General features: G+C 54.8%; 2 protein-coding genes across 8 annotated transcripts in view; both read left to right on the top strand.

The window, feature by feature from the left end:
* CRAMP1 (cramped chromatin regulator homolog 1) overlaps window positions 1–5,316 on the top strand; it is a 54,905-nt gene extending 49,589 nt beyond the window's left edge. For all 5 annotated transcript variants that reach the window (XM_082713956.1, XM_082713952.1, XM_082713953.1 and 2 more), the window contains one exon: window positions 1,555–5,316. In XM_082713956.1, coding sequence (XP_082570082.1) covers window positions 1,555–1,719 — 165 coding nt within the window. In that variant the 3' untranslated portion in view covers window positions 1,720–5,316. The remainder of the gene's footprint in view (window positions 1–1,554) is intronic.
* A 345-nt stretch (window positions 5,317–5,661) lies between these two features.
* Window positions 5,662–19,860, top strand: JPT2 (Jupiter microtubule associated homolog 2). 3 transcript variants are annotated; one of them, XM_082713582.1, is made up of 6 exons: window positions 5,729–5,796; window positions 6,479–6,524; window positions 8,232–8,380; window positions 13,734–13,876; window positions 15,419–15,467; window positions 16,402–19,068. In XM_082713582.1, exons 3-6 carry the CDS (start codon window positions 8,236–8,238, stop codon window positions 16,587–16,589), a joined length of 525 nt encoding a protein of 174 aa, XP_082569708.1. In that variant the 5' UTR covers window positions 5,729–5,796; window positions 6,479–6,524; window positions 8,232–8,235; the 3' UTR covers window positions 16,590–19,068. The 3 variants fall into 3 exon arrangements, with proteins under 3 accessions (XP_082569707.1, XP_082569709.1, XP_082569708.1); XM_082713581.1 differs by lacking the exon at window positions 6,479–6,524 and having other exon boundaries at window positions 5,662–5,796; XM_082713583.1 differs by lacking the exons at window positions 6,479–6,524; window positions 16,402–19,068 and adding an exon at window positions 19,498–19,860 and having other exon boundaries at window positions 5,669–5,796.
* The last annotated feature ends 972 nt before the right edge of the window (window positions 19,861–20,832 follow it).

Raw genomic sequence — 20,832 nt, 5'->3', positions numbered from 1 at the left:
CTCGGAGCTGGGGAAGCTCCGGAGGCGGATGGCCTGTGGGGCCTCTGCTGGTGGGCAGCGTGGGCTTTGGGTGCGTTCTTCCCGTCAGTGCCGCCGCTCCTGCTTCGGTTTCCTGGTCCATCCATTGCTGCCACCGTCTTTTGAGGAGTAGGCGGCTGCTGCGGGTGGTACATCCTCCATGCTGCCGCCCGATGGGCAGGGGTGCCTTCCAGCTGCCTCTCCCTGTGTGGTGGCTTGAGGCTGCTGCCCGCTGAGCTGAACACCAGCTCGGGGTGGGGAGTTGACGAGGAGGCGAGACTCGGTCTGTGACACCCCTCGTTTGTCCACTCGGAGCTGCCCGGGCCTTCACCCCGCAAGGAGCGATTGCGTCAGGGAGCAGGCAGGACTGGCAAGGGCAGGGGCAGAGAGCACAGCGGTCCGAGAGGGACAGGCGGGAGGACGTGTGGGAGACAGAAGGCTCTGCGGAGAGTAGTCTGGGCCTAGTTCTGGGTCAGAGGCCTGGAGTAGCATCTCCTGAGTGTTGCTTCCCTGGGATGTGCCGGTGTCGGTGGGTCTCTCCGAGAGTTCCTCATTGGTTTCCTGACGGAGCCCTGGATCCGACCGCTCACGGCTGTTTCTCACAGACGCCTGGGCTTCCCCTTATCCCGACTGGCGTCTGGAGATCTGAGGAGCTCGTGGGGAGAGTTCAGAGCTGAGCAATGATGTGACTAGAAATTCTACCCAAATAGATGCAGAGAACAGCAGCACACACCCTCCTTGCAGTGCGCAGCATTTCTCAAAGTGCTTGTGGGTTTGATGTCACAGGAGAAGCCCATCTTTCCCCTCCTGTATGTGTGTGCGTGCGTGTGTGTGTCTGTGTGCCTGTGCTCACGCGCTTACAAGCCCTCGGCTTCTGTGCAGATGGGCCTGCCACACGTACCTGAGACCCCTTTTTAGGACTCTGCCCTTCTGGGCAGTCTCCAGAGCAGCAGTAGCAGCAGTGCCCAGGGCTGTTTTAAGTGCAGACTCATGGGCCCGGCCCAGGTCCACCCCAGGTCCACCCCAGGTTCACCCTAGGCTCACTCCAGGCCCACCCCAGACCAACCCCCCAGGTTCACTCCAGGCCCACCCCTGGCCCACGTGATGGGCTTTGAACAGAATGGGCATGAGGAGGGGTGGGAAAGGTAGGGCCAGGCTGGCCCACGTCAACAGTGATGGCAGCTGCTGGTGAGCACGTATGGGGAAGATAGATGCTCTGATTTTTGAAAACAGGTTTTAGTTTGACGTTTCTCCTAAAAAGCTTAAAAGTCTGTTTATCGAAGTAGTCTCGTGAGTTCCAGATCACAAGTTGCCTGGTCTTCTGACTGAACCAGCCAGATGCCCCTGTCGTGAACCCTTAAAATTCAGTTCATGCCATAGCTTTACTCGGGATTTTCTGACCTGGCTCGTTGACTGGGGTTTCGAGTCTTCCCCGGTTCGTTCAGCTCCCACTGAAGTCCCTGCCAGTTGCTCCCAGGCCAGCGGCCTGCCAGCCACCTGCTGACCTGGACTTCCCTTGTGTCCTCTGCCTTGTAGGTTGTGGACTCCCAGCTGGTGTGCATGATGAATGAAAACAGCATCGATTACATATCTCGATTCAACGATTTGGCCCAAGAACTGTCCATTGCCGAGCCCAGCCGCCGAGAGGCTCTGTTTGATGGCAGTGGAGGCGGCCCCCCTGTCAGTGACCTGTCCCAGTGACCACACCTCATCCCTGGTGGGCATCCTGGCGGCTTCAGAGGAGGGCTGGTAGTCCTCCACAGTGGTAGAAGCAGCTCTCTACAAGCTAGAGAAAACAAATCAAGCCCAGGAGCCCTCTGGAGATGATCTGAACAGAGGAACCTCTGTGCCCCAGAATGTGCAGCAGGCAGGAAGCCGCGTCCCAAAGGGCAGAGGGCTGTGGTGGCCTGGGAGACCTGGACGGGTTCTCTAAGAGGGCCCGTGTCAGACGCTGCTGTGGTGTTGGAGCGGCTCCCTGCCGGCCGTGGAACAGCACGTGGGGGCCACATTCCCACCTGTGCTTCTGCCTCACTTGTCGTGTTGGATGTTGCAGTGGCTTGTCCTCTCCAGGGAAAGGTGTGGGTGTGTGGCGGCGGCCACGGCCCCTGGGACTCACAGCCTTGCTGCTCTCTGCAGGGGCAGTTCCAGCCGCCACTGCTCTTTTTCTGCCAAACCTGTGCACCTTGCGGTTGCTCTCTCTGCAGAGGACGGGGAAGGGCAGCTGGGCACGGCCAGGCTCTGCCTGGTGGGGTCTGCGCCCTCAGCAGACACTAAGGAGGACGCCCGGATCGCAGGGCAGTGCACCTGGCGCCATCCCCCAGAAACACTGGCCCTGGCTGAGTGCGCTCTCCCACCGCCCCCGAGCTTTGTTCTGACTGGCTCAACGTGAAGGAGGAGGGAATCTGGTTTTGTGCAGCTTGCGTGGAATTTTAGGAAAAAATCCTGCTAAAGTGGTTGGAAAAAGGTTTTCCTTGTGTTTTGAGAATAAGGAGACGTTGAAGAAGAAAAGAATTCAGGGTTTCCTTCCTGTGTCAAGCTTCTTGGTCAACGAAGATGTCCTTTGCTGGGTCCACCTTGGAGCTTTGGCCCACAAGTTCCCAAACCTCCCGGACGCTGCTGGCTTGCCGCTTACACGCGTGCCCTTTCTGGGAAGGTCGCATCTCCAGCGCCTCCTCTTCCTTCTGCAGGCTTCTGTGCAGAATCCACCCCGTGCACACGTTTCCTCCTTCATGTTTCCCCCACCCTGTGGTCCTGTGTCTCTCTTCTTCCAGCACAGGGAGTACAAGCAGGGCGCAGACGCCTGGGTGCAGTCAGAGCACACGAAAGCCATGTCCCTCTCGTGTATTCGGGCCTCCTTTGGGTGACCATTTGCCATCACTACCGGTGGGTCATTGCCCAGAGTTTTCCCAGGATGGAGCTGATGGGGTTGCTCTGCTGCTTGGCCTGGGGGGAGGCTTGACAGAACCCCATCCGGCTCCCCATCCGTCGTGGCCAGCAGCCAGTGCTGCGGTGTAGGTCCAGAAGCGCCCTGTGTCCCACCATCCTCCTGCAGCTTCATCCTCCGCCTGCTGTCCGGACCGCTTCAGCTTTCAAAACCCACCTGAACTGAGGACAGTTTCTCTCTCCTTCTGCCTGCCTGCCATGTAACGGCAGTCCCACCCCAGGCCAGTCCCAGCCCTCCCCCTGGGCTCCTCTCCCTCTCCGTAATGGAGAGATGAGGCAGCGTGTAAGGGAACAGAAAAGGTTTCTTGCGTGTGCAAGCAGGACAGATGCTCCTGGTGGCACGGTCTCCACAGCCGGCTGCAGCATGCCAGGCAGCGGGCAGTGCCATTCACCCCAGCCACGGAGGAAAGAGAGGCCAATTGGCCTTCCAGCTAGTATGTTCCTTCCTTCCTTCTCAAGTTTTTCTCAGAGCTCTTGCCTGTCATGTGGTTTTCTTCTTTCAGGTCTGGTTCTAGGTAGAAACATCACTAACAAAAGCCACTGTGGACTGGGCTCTTAGAGAAAGTCCTGAGGCTCTGGAGATGGAGAAGAGAGTGACGTGCCCTTTTAGGAAGACATAGCATCATTTGAACTAGAGTGTCCTTGGACTAGCTTGTGTGGCTTAGCTGTCCATCTGCTAGCTTCCAGAAATGAGCGCCAGCTGGAGAAGATGACAGCCGTGGAGTGCGCTGGGCTGCTGACTCTGTTAGGTTTGTAGTAGGTTAGGATGCCAGGCCAAGTTTAGGCTGCCACTAACTTGCTCATACTCCACTGTCGGGGACCAGACACCCACAGTATCCTAAGGCATCGATGCTGGGAGCAGGACCTGATAGCAGTGTGCACGTTGCCAGAGACGGTAGGGGTCCTGAGCTGCTTTCATCAGAGGACACCCTAAGGCAGTCTGGCAGGTAGGCTGGCCCCGGTGATTCAGTGACATGTAAAAGGAGGACAACTAGGGATTTGGGGTCAGCTTTTGTAGGCTTTTCAGTGGTACCTTCCACTAGGGCCTTAACCACAGACTCCATCTGGAATGTCACCTAGGGGCCAGGTGGATTAGGGAGGACAGTGGGCTGATTGTTCTCAACTGCAGCAAAGCTGACACGATTCCAGAGAATTCTGCCACTGCTGCGGCAACCTGACAGGTCTAAGCATTTGCTTGCCGTGTTAAAAGGAAAGTAGAATTAAAAGAAAAAGTCTGTTTTTTCCCAGCCTAAATGAATACATGTGTATAAACGTAAGCGTCTGGTAAAGGCTGGAATTTTCAAAAGGCCCAAGCAGAGAAACTCCCCTCTTCCTGGATCTTCCTCATCCTGTCCCACAGAAGTGGTAGTCTTGGTGTGCACATGTGGCTTCCTTCCTACATTTGAGCATGCTGTGAGTAAGACCAGCTCCGTCCCTCGGAAAAGTCCCTCCCTAGTCGCTCTAATGTTTGGGACCTTTTGCTGATTGAGCTTTTGTGAAGACAGAGACTTGAGTATCTCTGGTCTTCATGGAGTTGGTGGTGTGGCTTAGAAGACAAACAGGAAGTGTGAAGTGGAGGCTGTGAGGAGCATCTGTGAGGACGTGGCCCTCATCTGTCCTTTCTGCTAGGTGTAGAGTACTTGCTCGGGAGGGGTATTTGGAAAGAGTTCATCCACTGATCTACTTGCTTCCCCACATCTCCCGTTGCTTAGCTGCGGGATCCCGAAAAGGGCGTCCTTCTCAGTGGAATAGCCTCTCAACTAGATCACAGCATGGAATCCAAACTGGTGCGGAGAAAAGTCACGGAATAAGACACGAAGCAAGTAGAGGAGGAAAGTAGCAGCTGCTGGTTTTTTCATTATGTTTAAAGAGCTTGAGATCTATCAGACGCATTTGTGAGAAGATAGGGCACTTTGTCTTAGAGGAGGAAGGAGCCACCCAGCGGAACCTGCTCCAGGACCGCGGCTAACGGGGAGCGCAGACGCGCATGGTCGGATCGCGGCAGCCAGCGGGACCGGTGTCCGCCCGGAGGCAGCGGCGGCGCCCTCCGCGGTTCCCTGAAGCAATCGTTAAGCCATATCACCGAGGTTTCGGCGCGCCGGAGACGTCAATCTGTTGTACGGATTATAAATATGCATATACAGTGTATGTACAAAGCAGAATGCCTGTCCTTCCTGGTTATTTTTTGTACCATATTGTAAATTATATTATTTATTCTTTACCAATTTTGGGAATAAAAGGTGTTTTGGTTATTTAATATAATAAAAGCTGTTAAACTTCTTATGTTTAAATTTCCAGTTCAACTTGTAAATCTTTTTATTATTGTGCATAAATACATACTAATACTTGATCTAATACTTCTCGACTGAGCCTTGTTTCCTTCGCGGCGGGCTTGGCGCTGGCAGCCCGGCGTCGGGTCCCGCGGCTGCGCGGCCACCGGTGGCTCCCAGCTGTACCCCGGCTTTGCCTCCTGCTGCCGGGAGGCGCTTCCGGATTGCGTGCCTGCGCCTGCGCAGGGAGGGTCAGGGCCCACCCCGCAGCCCTGCTGCCCAATGTCGGCGCCCGAGGCCTGAGCCGCATCTGCTATCACCAAATCGGCTGCGAGCGCGGCGCGAGCCTCGCGGGGCTTCCGTCCCTGTGGGCGGGTGCGCGGCCCGGCGCCGCGATAGGCGGTGGCGGCGTGACTGGCGTCGACGGCGTCCAATAGGCGCGGGTGGGCGGGCCTCGCGCTGCGTAGGGCCGGGCGGGAACCGCGGTGCGGCGGTCGAGGAGGAGCTGCACTACGGCCGACATGTTTCAGGCTCCGGAGAGTGAGGGCGCCCGGGTCGGCTCCAGGTGCGTGGCGGGCGCGGTCACGTGGCCGGCGCGGTTGCGGGTGCCGGGTGACCTCACAGAGCCGCGGTCCCCGCGTCCCGCTCCGAGAGGCGGGCGCTCGGTCCGGAAGCGCTCCCGTGCCCCGCAGAGTGTGGGCTGGAGGCCCGAGGCGCGCCGCCCGCGCTGCTCCTCCTGGGCCCACGTTCCCCTCGTGTCCTCACCCGCAGACGCTGGTCGAACGGTGTGCGGGGCCGCCGCGGGGAGCCCGGGACCAAGGGGGTGGGCGGGGCCGCGCCCTCCGGTAGCCGTGCTAGCGCCGGTGCGCGGGGGATGGGGCCGCGGGGTGGGGGTCAGCGTCCCGGGGTCCCCAGGGCCGGGCGCCGCGCTCCCCTAATCCCGGGGCTTCCAGGGCCGGGCGCCGCGCTCCCCTAATCTCGGGGTTCCCTGGGGCCTGGAGCCGCGCTCTCCTAATCCCGCCCCCTGCCCCGGGCCGCCGCGCTCCCCTAATCCCGGGCCCTCCAGGGCCGGGCGTCCTGCTCCCCCAATCCCGGGATTCCCGGAGCCTGGAGCCCCGCTTCCTTAATCTCGGGGTCCCGCAGGGCCTGGCTCTGGGCTCCTCTAGTGGCCACCTAGCCTTGTCAGGTTCGATGGTTGTAGATGCCCATGAGCTTTCATTACTTGGCGATCCTCTTCTGTCTCCCAGCCTTGCCCTAACGGCAGAGGAGAGTGTGTGTGTGACAGCTGTCGAGGTAAATACCACATCCAGTAGGTAACACAGGGAAGAACTTGCCGAAAACCCTGTAAGTCTGGGGGAGTCAGGTCAGTGTTCAGTCACCAGTCATCCGACCACGGAACGGTGACTCAGTTACCCACGTCTCCACCTGCAGTGATGGCAGCACAGGTTTACCCCGCAGGGCTCCAGGGGCGGCCGCACACAGTGTCACAGCTCCCATGGGTTCAGCTGGTTTGTTCCACAGCCTGGCCCCGGAGGCCCCGCGAACGTGGCAGTTCCTGATTAAACCCCCTGGACCTGCAGGGCAGTTGCTGTCAGAAGCCACACTTCTCCAGGGGCTCTCGTGCTGGAGATGCTATTAGGAGGAGAGGACTTTTCCTTTCAGGACGTGGAAGAAGAGCGTTCTTCCCTGTTGGATGTGCACGAAGCCGGAGCCTCTGCTTGGGATCAGCCAGACAGTTTGCGTCTCCGCAGCCGTCCTAAAGGCCCTGCGGAGCGGGACAAGCCTCGCGGGGCCTCCGGTCTTACTGGGCTATGGAGAGCAGGAGTCTGGTGGAGGCTGAAGACCACCAGGCCCTGCCTCTTCTGTTTTCTTGCCGAGGGGTGATCGGATGTTCAGGGGACTTGGAACTGTCCACTTGTGGTGCCTCGGCCGTCCCCAACGGGAGGTGTTCCCTGTGCGCCGCAGACTGTGCGCCCGTAGAGAGTTTATCCGGGTCTCTCCATTACAGCTTCTCTCCAAGTCTGACCCGTTCCCTGAAATCTTTCCTGAAACACAGACACCAGCTCTCGGGGGGAGGTTCTGGACCTGGAGGCGAGAGTGGCTTTTGTCTTCCTGCTGCTGCTGGTGCCATTGTCCCCTCGAGCTGTCTCTGTGGCTCTTTGTCACAAGCCCTCTGGCCCCATGTGTGTCCTTCACCGTTTACTAGAGCGCTGGGGGGTACAAGAGAGGACAAGGTAGCTGTACTCAGCGCGTCCCCTGGCAGTCAGTTCTGAGCTCTCTGGTGTCCCCACCTTCCCTCTGTAATTTGTGTCCTGGAGGTAAGTGCCCTTGATGGGGAACCTGGCGAAGGCCACACTGAGCCACTGTGGGTTCTGTTTTTATCAGAATTACCTCTTCATTCTCAGTCCCCTTATTCGAGACCCTGTTAGGGCAGCCTGTAGGATCTCCATGACCCCTGCAAGATGGGGGGACCCTACCGCCCACTGCGTTGCCACTGTCCCTTCCTGGGTAACGAGGCCACTGTGCTGCTTTCTTCCCTTCTTTTCAAAGTACAGTAAAGCTAAAGTACACAATAATGTAAGAAATACTGCATTTCCACCACCTAAACTTAACCATTTGGTCATTTCAAACAACTCTGGCTACGTCCTTTGCCGTGAGGCTGTCTTTCCCAGACAGAGACCCCAGACTTGATACGAGCTTTGTTTCTCCAAAGGGGTCTTAGGGGTTCTACTAAGACCCAGGGCTAGTGGCATCACTGATGGGAACACTAGAGCCCCGTGCACCTGTGGCACTGGCTTTCCCAGCAAGTAAAGCTGCTGCAGGCGCACAACCTGCTGTCACCCACCGTTTGGGCACGGGATCTGGCACCAGCTTCTGGCGACAAGTGCTCAGGGGCCGGGCAGATGGGTGAGGCCAGGGCGCAGGACAGAGGGGAGCAGGTCAGATGGATGCACACTGAATCAGGGCGATCTGTGAGTCTCGGGTGCTCTCTGCTCTTAGGGCCATGAAGCCCCCGGGAGGAGAGGCCAGCAATCTTTTTGGAAGTCCAGAAGAAGCTGTTCCTTCCAGCAGGCCCAATAGGATGGCATCTAATATTTTTGGACCAACTGAAGAGCCTCAGAACATCCCTAAAAGAACCAACCCTCCAGGTATGGCCTTTGTGAGTCATCAGTCCTTTGGCCTCTGTCTGTCCTCTTTCTGCTGTTCTTCTGATAACATTTTTTTATTTCTTCATGTCAGCCTTTTCAAATGTTTTCTGGTGCAGGTTATCCCTTGCTGTCAGAGTTCCTGAATGTAAGGACGGTTTTGTTTTGTTAATTTTTTGTTTGCTTTTTATATGTATTTTTAAAGATTCTATTTATTTATTTGGCAGAGATCACAAGTAGACAGAGAGGCAGGCAGAGAGAGAGAGAGAGGAGGAAGCAGGCTCCCTGCTGAGCAGAGGGTCCAATGTGGAGCTTGATCCCGGGATCAGGACCCGAGCCGAAGGCAGAGGCTTTAACCCACTGAGCCACCCAGGGCCCCCGAGTGTTTTAATATTTCACTTATTAGAGTGTGCACAATTAGGAAGAGCGGCAGAGGGAGAGAGAAAAGCAGACTCCTGGCTGAGTGTGGAGCCCAACACGGGGCTCGATGCAAGGACCCTGAGATCATGACCTGAGCCCAAGGCAGCAACTTCACTGGCTGTGTCCCACAGGCGTTCCCAGCTCAGTCATTTTTTTTTTTTTTTAAAGATTTTATTTATTTATTTGACAGAGATCACAAGTAGGTAGAGGGGGTGGGTAGCAGGCTCCCCGCTGAGCAGAGAGCCGATGCAGGACTCGATCCCAGGACCCTGAGATCATGACCTGGGCTGAAGGCAGAGGCTTTAACCCTCTGAGCCACCCAGGCGCCCCAGCTCGGTCATTCTTGAATCCTCTTCCCTCTGCCACCAGACCATGGCTGATTTCCAGGCACTGAGGTCACAGGGGCGGATGCTGGGATTCTGGTTCCCAACAGGTAGGCCCTCCCAGTTCTCCAGTGGGTCCTTGCAGTGCCAGAAATTGTGTGCAAGTTGTGCTTTTAAATGTTCTTCAGAGGGAGGTTCTTCTGATTCAGATCGTCACTGGGATCAGAGCTCTATAAAGGATGACCCCGTCCACGTAGTTCTTTAGTGCCAGTCCCCCTTGCAGTAGTCACAGTGGGAAAGAATCTTAGAAAAGTCTTTTTCTTGGCCGGTAGGCTCCCCAGTTGAGTGACCGACCACATGGGGATAGTTCGCCAAGGAGCTCTCCCTGTCTTGTGTCCCCAAGGGAAAACAAGGTTGTGAGAGGCCCGACACAGGACTTTGTATTTCCGGCAGGTCAGTCCTGCAGAGCCGAAGCTCGCGAGGCTCCTGCCCTGTGCCAGGGACCTAACCCAGGGCAGCAAAGGCATTAGGTTCAAAAGCTAGTTTGGGGTTTGGTTGCTGGGGTGGGTGGAGGGTTAAAGTTTGGGATACGGTAGAAACAGGTGGTTCTTAAAAGTGAGGAACACCCTTGTCGCGTCCACCTTACAGGTGTGGGGCCGGCGTGGTCAGCCCCATACATCCTTTGTATAGGCGACATCAGGACAGCCACCATGTGTCAGCTCCGTCCCAGCTGGCTGTGGGCTCCTTGTGTCCAGAGCTGCCTCTGGGGCGGGTCGGGTTCCCTGGAGAGCGTGGCAGCTTGGGGCACTGCCCCTCTGCGGACCCTCGGCCTCAGGTTCTCCAGCCGGCAGCCTGGGCCCCTCTTGAGCGGAGAGATAGAGAGCCTCTGTGTGGTGCACGGTCACAAGATGTGGCAACAGCCGCTGAACTCACTCCCTGTGCCGGGTTCCTGCTTCTGCAGCTGTTTTGTCTTTGGGGTTTGTTTTCTGTCCTGGCAAGTGCCCTTGGCAAACAGTCTGTGATGAATTCTCAAGGGAAGGCTGAAAGGGAAAGCTCCCAGTGTGCCCCCTGCCCTCTGATGAGTAGGCTTGATTGAGAAATGGGTCCAGGATGGGGGTGGGGGGGCGCAACTGGGGGGTGATGGGAGTGACTGAGCCCGTGATCGTCACTGAGCGATCATGATTCGCCAAGAGTTGTCATACTCAGTGTCTCTCTCTCTCTTTTTTTTTTTTCATTATTTATTTGGCAGCCAGAGATCACAAGTAGGCAGAGAGAGGAAGGGAAGCAGGCTCCCGGCTGAGCAAAGAGCCCTATGTGGGGCTTGATCCCAGGACCCTGGGATCATGACTTGGCCGAAGGCAGAGGGTTTAACCCACTGAGCCACCCAGATGCCCCCCCATTATTTCTTTACTCTTCTTGAGCGGGCTCTGCTGGCTGCCTGGCTCACATCTTCCAGATTGTTCTTGCTGCTCTAACTCTGGTGCTGGAGACGTGTGGACAGTTCCACATTTGCCAGGGACTGTGCTCAGTGCTTTCTGTGTTTTCGTTTGGCTGCCTCTCCACCCCTAGGAGGTAGGTGTGGGGGGCCCCTGGACAGAGAGGGAAACAGAGGCTTGGGGTGGGTCACTGCCACCCCCGGAGCTCACTCCTAGCCAATGGCACCAGGGGCCTTTTGATCTCAGAGCTCATGCTCTAAACTTAACCTGAAAAATCCGTTGGGTAAGTGTCTTGAAATGGAATTGCTGGGTCAGTTTAAAATCCTGATAGCCGCTTCCGACCGGTCATGAGACGGGCCTGGCGCGCCCCACCATGTGTGCGATGCTCGCTGCCCACTCTGCCAGCATGTTGTCTGTCTTCTGCAGTTTGGTTCTTACGAAAGCGTATCTTAGGGGGCGCTTGGGGGGCTCGGTCAAACGTCTGACCCTTGATTTCGGCTCAGGTTGTTGGGCTCTGCACTGGGCGTGGCGTCGGGGTGACTTTCTGCCTGTCCACCTGCCCCTCCTGCTTGTGCGCGCTCATGCTCTCTCTCTCTGTCACTGTCTCTCTCTAGGAATTAATTTTTTTTTAAAGCCTATCTAGAATTTATTTATGACTAAATTCAGCACCTTTTCCTTCTCCAAACCTCAGTTCATCTTACAGGCAAAATGTCGACTAGGAGACCTGCAGGGTCCTTTATATAACGTACAGAAGCAGAACTACGTTGTTTGGAGTTGAACATACACAGTAAAAATGGACCAACGATAGCAAGTCTGTGGTCTGCAGGAAGCGCGGGCGTCTGGTGACCTGGGGTGTGGGGAGGATGCCCAGGATTCTGGGAGCCTGTCGTGCTCTGTGCACTCTAGGTGCCAGTTACCGGGGTCCTTGGCTTCTCTGTTATCTGTGACTATTAAGTCTTAAGAAGTTTTGGGTTATGTTTTATAATTTAAAAATAATTTTCGGGGGCGCCTGGGTGGGTCAGTGGGTTAAAGTCTCGGCCTTGGGTTTAGGTCATGATCCCAGGGTCCTGGGATTGAGCCCCACATCGAGCTCTCTGCTCAGTGGGGAGCCCGTTTCCCCCTCTCTCTGCCTGCCTCTCTGCCTACTTGTGATATCTCTCTCTCTCAAATAAATAAATAAAATCTTAAAATAATAAATTTTTTTGATGAGCAGTGTCTTTAGCCAAAAACTTCAAATTGAGTTACTTTTATTTTCCACTTTTAAAAAAACTGAATGCACCTTTTAAAGAGAATTTATTTAAGACTTGTAGCGCCACCAGGAGCAGAAGTGTCTGGGGTGAGCTGAAGCCGGAGTTCTGCCCCCTTGGTGGTGGAGATGCTCTTGCTGACGGCAGCCCAGCAGCATCCCTGAGGGCCGACCCTGCCAGGCACCGCTCTGCCCACTTCACTTGCTTTCACTCCCTTATGTCACCCGTGGCCCGAGGGTCGGTGCTCTTGTTAACTTAACGACCTCCTCAGTGTTGATAGATGGAGGCAAGAAGGTTTGAGCCCCTTGCCCGGGCTCCAGCAGCAGCCTGGCATTGTGCTGTGTGGGCATCTCCAGCCCGGGCCTGTGGGTCCTGGAAGGTGAGGTGTGTGGGTGCAAAGATGACATGAGCGCATGTTTCTGGCACAGGCAGCCCCGCACCTTCTTGATCGGTTCTCCTGCTCCAGAAGGGCTCTTCCCTTGCTCTGTTCCCATCCTCGCTGGGCTTGTGCTCCATGTCCCCGTGCGGCCGCGTCCCAGAGGCCCCTCTGTTTTTACTGTCCACTCTGGCTGCGGGAACCCTCAGGATGGCCCTGCAGGCAAGCGAGAGCATGAACCCCTGATGGAGCCCTTCCCCGCGGGCCCGCAGGGAGCGAGGCGTCTGGGTCGTTCCTGCGGGCTCTGTTTCTCTGTTCGCCGCGTGGGCTGTTTCAGCTAGGAAGTGACTGCCTAGGATGTGGGCCCTCGAAAACAAAGCTCTGAGAAAGGACATGCTGAGCAGTCTTGAGTCCCGCAGCCCGTCCGCAGGGAGCCACGTTCAGGGAGGGGGCAGTGGAGTGACTGCTTTCCTCCTCAGATGCCCCAAAGTGAGAAAACCCCCTCCATGTACATTGAGACGTTGCTCGCCATACGGACTGTCTTCTGCCCTCCTGCCCTGAGCGGTGTTTACGTCCAGGAGACGCTTCTTCATCAGTGCTGGGGGACGCGGCGAACCTCTGTTGGGCATTTGTGTCCCTAGCATCGTTCTGACTGTCTGGTGCCTGAGCTCCGGACCTGCCTCTCAGGTCCTTTCGTTCTGCCCTTTCTGCAGCTGAGCCTCTGAGGACACAGAAAGGCCAACCAACGTGTGTGGCCATGTGGCCATCTAGCTAGCTAGTTAGCAGAATGCTCTTTCTTTCTCCTTGTGAAACTCTAAGTCCTTGGTGCCCAGGGCCATGACCGGCAGCCCAGCTCTGTTAGCACAGCTCTCCACAGAAAGGTGCTGGCGGTTGCCGAGTGAAGAGATGCCAGCCAGGGTGTGTGGTGGCCGTCTCTCTGCTTCACAGAGGCGTTTGGGCATCAACTTTGCCGTCTGGCCAGACTCATCAGCTTATGAGAAGTTACACGTTCGATGCATATTTCCATGATGGCTCATCAGACACTTAGAGTTGCGTTGTAGGATGTCACATGTCTGTAATTTGCTGACATGTCTAGTTGTCACTGGTTGTTGCGGCCAGAATGAGGTCAGCAGAATGACTAATAGGTGTTATTTTCCAGATGACAGGTTTGCCTTGGCCTGTTGTTGAATTCATTTCTTACATATTTAGTCTAAAAATGCAACAGCTCTTTGCTTTTAACATAAAGAACTTTCCATGGGTTTAAGGAAGAAGATCCTTTAATAGGACAACACAAGTTCAAGGTTAAGGGAGTCCCAAGTAGGAAATGCTAGAGGCCCGTCGAGGTCAGCTTCCAGAAATGACGGTCCCAGCAGGCCCCCGATAAACGGGTTAATGTTGACGTATGGCTCACCAACCGGGTCACCCCCGCTGTGGGCCCAAACTAGGGACTGGCACTGGGGCGTCCCTGCGAGGGGAGTCTCTGAAGTAATGAAGGCGGCGGGTGGCACAGGGGGGCTGTCGTGGGTGCTCACTGTTATGGAACTGTTTCTGCAGGGGGGAAGGGAAGCGGCATCTTCGATGAATCCACACCTGTGCACACTCGACAGCGTCTGAACCCACCTGGCGGGAAGACCAGTGACATCTTTGGGTCCCCAGTTGCTGCCACTTCTCCTCTGGCACACCCAAACAAACCCAAGGTAGGGGCTACATTCACCTAGCAGACATGGAAGGAAGAGAGACAAAGATGGAGTCAAGGACTCCTTGGTGCGGCTGTGAGGCGGCTGCAGTGCATTGCCGGGAAGAGGCGGAGGGGGTGACGTGGTTCTGCGGAGCGTGGTCCTTAGTCATGGGCTTTCACAGCTCCCCTGAGTCAGCGCAGAAACCCACTCCGGTGTGGCGATGAATGAAGCCTGGGGACACTGGCCTCAGCGTGCCGGTGGAGGCTGCTGCTCTCCTCTGCCCAAGGGCCATGCGGCTCTTCGTAGAATCGAACACCTAAAATTTCCGTATTTTTAGTCGTCATCAGTAAGTACAGTAATCACATTGGATTAAAACTCAACCAGTATTGAGAGTTTGGGGGCTTGTGATAATACTTTTAGAAAGTCTGATTTGTGGCTGGAGCAGAGGACAGCATCTCTGTGTGAGTCGCATCCCGGGGGGGCTGCTGCTGAGGGAGTTTCCCGGTCCTGAGGGTGCTCAGCCGAAAATGGAGGAGGAATGGAATGCCGATGCCACCATCGCGCTGACGCGTCATAAAATCCTGGAGCTCAGCAATAAGCATCCGTGGCTGCCGTCACAAGAGACAGCCAGCAATGCGGGTCCTTACAGAACATCACAGCCCACCTTCAGATTCTGGTCAGAAGGTCAGGTCCACATCAGACCAGCTGTCGGGTAACTGATGCCTCAGGGTTGGCAGGGTAACAGGAAGCAGAGGACTGCACAGCAGTCACTGGAGGGCAGTCAGGAGTCCTGGCAACCGAGAAGAGGTTTAAATGATCCCAACCCCGTCAGAGCCTGGGCCGCACAGTTGGGTGTCTAGCTCTTCATTTTGGTGCAGGCCATGATCTCAGGTTTGTGAGATCGAGCCCCGTGTCAGGCTCTGCGCTCAGCAGGGGGTCTGCATGAGCTCCTCTGTCTGCTCCTCCCTCCCCATCCCCACAAAAAAGCAGGAGAAAGAATACAGTCCCTATCAAAGTGCCTACCGTAGTGTTTGGGTTTTTTGGTTTAATACTTTTTTTTTTTTTTTTAAGTGGAAAGACTATCCTAAAATCCTCAGGGACTCGTGACTAACAGTGAATAACAGAGTTGGAAAACTCACTTCCCAGTCTCAGAACTCACTGTCAAGTTCTAGTCCACCCAGTGTAGTGCTGGGAACATGACCTGAGCCAAAATCAAGAATTGGACACGTAACTGTCTGAGCCGCCCCCGGCCTCCAGGCACCCCTAAAGGACATTTTTAAATTGGATATTTGCGGGTAATCGAAATACTGAGATTTGCTTTACAGACTGCCCAAGGGGCGGAGGGACTGTGGTGGGGAGGGTGTGGCTGAGGTCTGGGTGGTGGGGAGCTCTTGTCACTGCTGCGGGGCCTCATGGCACTGTTCCCTCCGCTTCGCTCTGGGGTGAAACTCTCCACCATAGACGTACACAAGCCCGTTTGTGCCCTGAGTTCCATCATCCTTTTGAATGAGGGTAAAACGTGTAAATCACCTACTGACCTGGGGTTTTGCCTCATTGCAGGACCATGTGTTCTTATGTGAAGGAGAAGACCCCAGATCGGGCCCTAAAGGTGAGCTGCTGTTTCTGTGCCTTCCCCCGAGCGCTGTGCTGTGGTAGGGTTGCCGCCACGCCCCCAGAGGATGAGAGGGACTGTTCCTTGCCAGAAACAAGCAAGGTCCTGTTTGTTGCCAAGAGGATGTGTAGTATTTGAAGAAGACCAGAAAAGTAGGCTGTTATTTTGGGTGAAAACTTCCCAACTGGTCACCACCAGCCTTTCTTCACTTGGCATTGGTGATCAGCCCAGGCCACGACCGGGGACCCCTTCTAGAAGCTGATCTCAGGTAGCGAAGGACAGGGATCTGGAGCCAGGAATGAATTTGTAGCCAAGAGTAGCCCAGGCAGCACTGATGTAGAAGTGGGGGTTAGAGGAGAGCAGTAGAGGTGCCGGCTGAGAAGTGAGACCGTGAGGCCTGCGCGGTGGGAGAGCTGCCCTTGGGGCGTGGGGTGCAGGGGGGTGGTCAGACTCTGAGCCCCACCTCGCTGTCCTAGTTGGCTGTGCTGTGGGTCACCACTCCCTCAGCCCCTAACCAAGACACTCGTTCATCCAGAAGTCCGGGGAGTGTCAGCCAGCCTTGCCTCGCCTTGTTAGGTCCCCAGTTGAGATGAACTCCTTCTCTTCCTTGTCATGTTCAAGTTGAGAAGGTTTGTTACTGATTCTTGAAGTGGAAGAAAAAGGAGTGGAGTCCCTTAGGTGTGTAGGATAATCGGTTTATTAGGAATTTATCAAGGAGTTTATAGTATGAAGCCCCAGCATTGTCCCCAGTTCAAGAATGGTCTCTGCCAGTCAGTCTCCTTGGGACGAGGTGGAAGCCTGGCTCTGTGCACTCCTCTTCCCATCATGGTGTGGCCTTGTTGGCTGCTCTGGGCCACGCACTGTACGCGCACCTTGCCGGTTTGGTCCCGGGCGGCCTATAACGGGATGGCATGCCAACTTTGTCCCGCAGCTGCAACGAGCACGTCTCCCAGAGAAGAGGCGGGTGAGAAGGGAGGCCCTGGAGAAGCGGGCCGCGCCCCACAGCCAGTGCCCATGCCCACAGGTGACAGCCATGAGCCCAGGTTGGGCCCGCGGCCACGCTCTCACAACAAAGTCCTCAACCCACCTGGAGGCAAATCCAGTATCTCCTTCTACTAAGAGGGGCTGCTGCTTCACCTGTAGCCAGACGAGGACCCCGAGAGATAGGATTTCAAATACTGTAGTTTCTTTTAGCCCAAAGGAGCCGGGTGGGGAGAGGGTCTGCTGTGCCCCTGAAGCCACTGCTCGGGCCCCACCACCATCGCGGAGCCGGGGGACCTCACCTCACGGGCTGCCAAGACCTGGCCTGGTGGGGATAACACGGGACTCACTTGGAACTGCAGATGGGAGGGTGTTTTGCGAGGGGCGTGCGGCAGGTGGTGCGGGGCCACGGTGGGGCCTGGTGGGGTGGGGCTGGTCGACGGGGGTCCGGGGGTCACTAGCACGGTAGCAGTTTCCATTTAAACCCTTGGCAAGAAAATAAGAAACGACCTGTGTGTTGCTGTAGGACGGAGGAGCAAGGCACAGGCCGAAACACTACTGCTGGGGGTCGGGGCTCTCTGGCCCCTAGGGTCCTCACCCCGTTCACCGTGGGACAGCTTCCGTCCCTGGGACGGCCTCTGCAGGCCCCGCTGCCTCCTTTCCGGTCAGCCCCAGTGTGTTCCTCTGCACACGGCCTGAGCCACTTCGGCCACTGGTCCTCGGCAGCTGTCAACAAAAACCAAAAAGTCGCTCTCAGTCTCATGCTTTACAGTAAGATTTGTGCTCTGATCTCTGAGGTACTTCATTTCTGCCATCTAAAACCTTGGCCAGATCTTACGTAGGAACCTCTGCCTTTTACACCCAAGTTGGCTTTGCTGTGAATTGTTCCCGCTTTTCCTCAGCGGCCTCCCTTGAGGGCCACGCTCGTGTCCAGGGCTGCAGCCGGTTCCCTTGTCGAGCTGCAGTTCTCCCCGTGGGCACCTACCCCACTCCCCCCCGCCGCATCTGTAGAACTGTCCTCATGCATCCAGGCGACGGGATGACTCAGACCCTTCACGTGTCGTTACTCCTGTTGACTGTGGGAAGAAGAGGCGCTTCAGAACCCTGGGTTCTTCAGTTCGAATCTTTAAATATATCTGAAGGGCTTTTCTAAAACACCAGCTTTACGTAAGTGACTGCTGACTCTGCCCTGTTTCTGACACCTTTCTAGGAAAAAGGCAGTTGGCTCAGGTACAACCAAGAGGAAGAAACTTTGCTTGCCTGCTCTTTATAAAGCTTTGTGGAACCTCTGGACCATACTCAGTTTCCAGAAGGAGCCTGGAGACCTTGGTCCAGAAAATTGACCAGTTTGACACTGAAGGCTCAACAGGCCGATTCCATGATGCTTGTTGGCAGAGGTAATGGGCTGGCCAGAGTGTCTCGGTCCCAGCAGCAAAGTTTCTCCCCATTGGACCCTTCAGGGCAGCAGTCTCAGTCCTACACCTCATCATGTTGCACCAACAGTTAACAAGAGGACAGGCTTAGGGTGGGGGGATGTCCAGGTGTGAGTGCCTCCCAAGCTAACGCTGGGTGCTGAAAATACTGCATCACGACGGAAACGGAGAAAAGCCACACTGCTGTGTTTCCATGCGCCCACCGTGGCCTATATACTTAAGTGCCTCCGGGAGCTCCCTGCCGAACTCCGCCTCTTACACCGGGCACGCTGGGGGATCTGCACGTGGCTTTGTCAACCAAAGACCCTTTGTTTACCCCCTTCCAACTGCCCTGTTCACTTGGGAGGCTAGAGACTTTCCATGTGACTCTCTCAAGTACTTCTTGCGTCCACCCTTCAGATGGCCACTTAGAGGAAAGTTGCTTGGAATTCAGAACATTTTTCCACCGTTAGGAAATCTCATAAATGGTAGTTAGGGTTTAAGCCCAAACACACTAACTTTTGCTTAACAGTGTAACATTCTCATGATAGAAATGAACTACCATTTATTACTATGTTTTTTGTGGTTTTTAATATGCAAGAAAATGGTCTCTGGATGCCAAATTGGCTTGCAAGGAGTCCTGACCTCGTACTGCCAGGCCCTGTGGCTGCGGCCCTGTCCTTGCTGTCCACCTAGTCCTGTCCACCAGCAGGGGGCGCGGGTGCGGTTGGGGAGCAGTGGTGGGGATGGAGGCAGAGAACACTAGCAGAAACCTCTACAAGGTGCGGAGAGATGCCCTCCCTCCTCTCCCCTGCCTTCCCTCCCTGGGGCCGCAGAACTGGGTTTAGAGTGCCTCGTAGTCTGGTCATTGAGAGAAACAGGAGAGGACTTTCTGCCCCTGTGAGCCTGATGGAAGTGGCCATTAATAATTTGGAAAATGCTCTATACATCGGGTACTGCCTGTGTTTGGAAATATATTAACCTAGCATTCTGTTCTCAACCTCTAAGCTGCATTTTGAAATTATTAGTCTGTATTTTTATTAAGCCTTAAAACTTTTTTTATGTGCATTCGGTGCCAACATTTTTCTAGAGCTATATCAAAAACAAGCCTGTACTCACATCACAATATAGTTTTGATAGGGGAATTTTGTTCTTTTTACAAGGCAGGATTGGGTATAACCGTTGAATTAAACTTAGCAATCATATACTCGAAGTCTTTGTCAGTTCTTTGTGTGCATGTCCACGTGTGCTTTCCTCAATATCCGTTGTCCGCGGTGCCTGAGCCCGGCTACTTCCTGACAGCTTTTCTCTGAATGGGTTTGCCTTTTTTTTTTTCCCCTCCATTTAGCCAGAGAATGCCCAAACTAATCTCCTTCTCAAAGATTACAGATTTAAGGTTTTTAAACTTGGAAACCAAAGATTTAGCTTTGTGGAGAATGAGTAGGAACACGCCAGTTTCTTCTCCTACAACATTTGTACAGGAACTGAAGGTATTGAACTTGCGTCTGAGTGGGCTTTGAAACTCTAGTAACAAGCCTGGTAAGGAGTAGATGGGGTGCTCAGCTTCTGGTTTGCCTGCAGGCTAAAATCCTGTTCAGAAAGCACAGATTGAGGATCTTTTCCTTATTTATTAGGTATTTTCGTATATCCTAAAAGCAGACAGAATCTGCACGCAGTATGTGGATCTAAGATGATGAAACCGCTCGGACTACCTGCTTAGACACTCTACACACACATGCCCCACAGGCTGCACAGCGTTCTTCCTGCTGGCCCAAGGCCAACACCAGAACGGCAGGTCAGAAAGAAACTGATAGGGGCAGTTGGCTGGTTAAGCTTCCAACTTTTGATCGCGGCTTAGGTCAGGATCTTGGTTGGGGTCTGGGAACAAGCCCCATGTCAGGTGCCATGCTCAGCAGGGAGTGTGCTGGACATTCTCTCCCCCCTCCCTCTGCTCACACTTGCACACTTTCTCTAATAAATTTAAAAAAACAAAAAAACCCAAACACCTGACCTTCACTACCCGACTCCGTCATCATTTGTTATCTGAAAACATGTCTGAGTGCAGAGCCTGTCTCAGGACCTGGGCCAGACGAGACTGGCAACATCACGTGCTGGGTTTGCAGGAGCTGCTCCAGCCATAGGCCAGCTCAGGCCTGCAGAGTCCCAACCCGTTTGCCTCCAGGGGCTAGGCAATGGCCACCTCTTAGGTCCGAGAACAAGGTAGCTGCACGTCAGTTACAGTGAGGGAGCCAACAGCAGTGAAGGGTTGCCCTTTCATGTCCTCTGCTTCCTCCAGAAACGGACTGGTCTTGCAACAGCGTAACTTGTTATTACTTTCCAAACCCAGTGAGGGGGTATATTCCTCCTGTGTGATCCAGCTCATTTCCTGGCTTGATATCCTTGATCCTTGTTATTCTTGGAGATCATGAACAGGACATTCCTGTTTTATGTGCGACTACGAAGTGCCATCAAAATTCAGTGTGGGGGAGCACCTAGGTGGCTCAGTGGGTTAAAGCCTCTGCCTTCAGCTCAGGTCATGATCCCAGGGTCCTGGGATCGAGCCCCGTATCAGGCTCTTCGCTCAGTGGGGAGCCTGCTTCCTCCTCTCTCTCTGCCTACTTGTGATCTTTGTCTGTCAAATAAATAAATAAAGTCTTAAAAAAAAAATTCAGTGTGGGAAGAACTGAGAGGGATGTTACAGGGACCTAGATGACTCTCGAGCAAATTAAATTAGACATTTTTAGAGAAATTTTTGTTTAAATTCCAGTTAGCATACAGTGAGCTGTTAGTGTCAGGTGTCCAGTACAGTATCCCACATTTCCATACATTACTCAACGCTCATCTCAGCAAGTGCTCTCCTGGAAGCCCAGTGCTCCATCCGCTGACGGGCTAAAGTGGAACATTTTGAGACCTGTGTTCTCATCTTACATTTTAGGGTCTTGTAGTGAGAAGAAAATTTGTATTTCCCA

This window comes from Mustela nivalis (genome assembly GCF_964662115.1).
Source record: "Mustela nivalis genome assembly, chromosome: 19".
NCBI classification, from domain to species: Eukaryota; Metazoa; Chordata; class Mammalia; order Carnivora; family Mustelidae; genus Mustela; species Mustela nivalis.
The sequence above is the reverse complement of the archived record's forward strand: the minus strand, read 5'-3'. Positions and strand labels throughout refer to the sequence as shown.

Coding starts and splice junctions, on each gene's coding strand:
- JPT2 (XM_082713581.1), top strand. CDS start 5,753: ATGTTTCAGGCTCCGGAGAGTGAGGGCGCCCGGGTCGGCTCCAG. Junction 8,381..13,733: donor TAAAAGAACCAACCCTCCAG/GTATGGCCTTTG, acceptor CTGTTTCTGCAG/GGGGGAAGGGAAGCGGCATC. Junction 15,468..16,401: donor CCCCAGATCGGGCCCTAAAG/GTGAGCTGCTGT, acceptor TTTGTCCCGCAG/CTGCAACGAGCACGTCTCCC.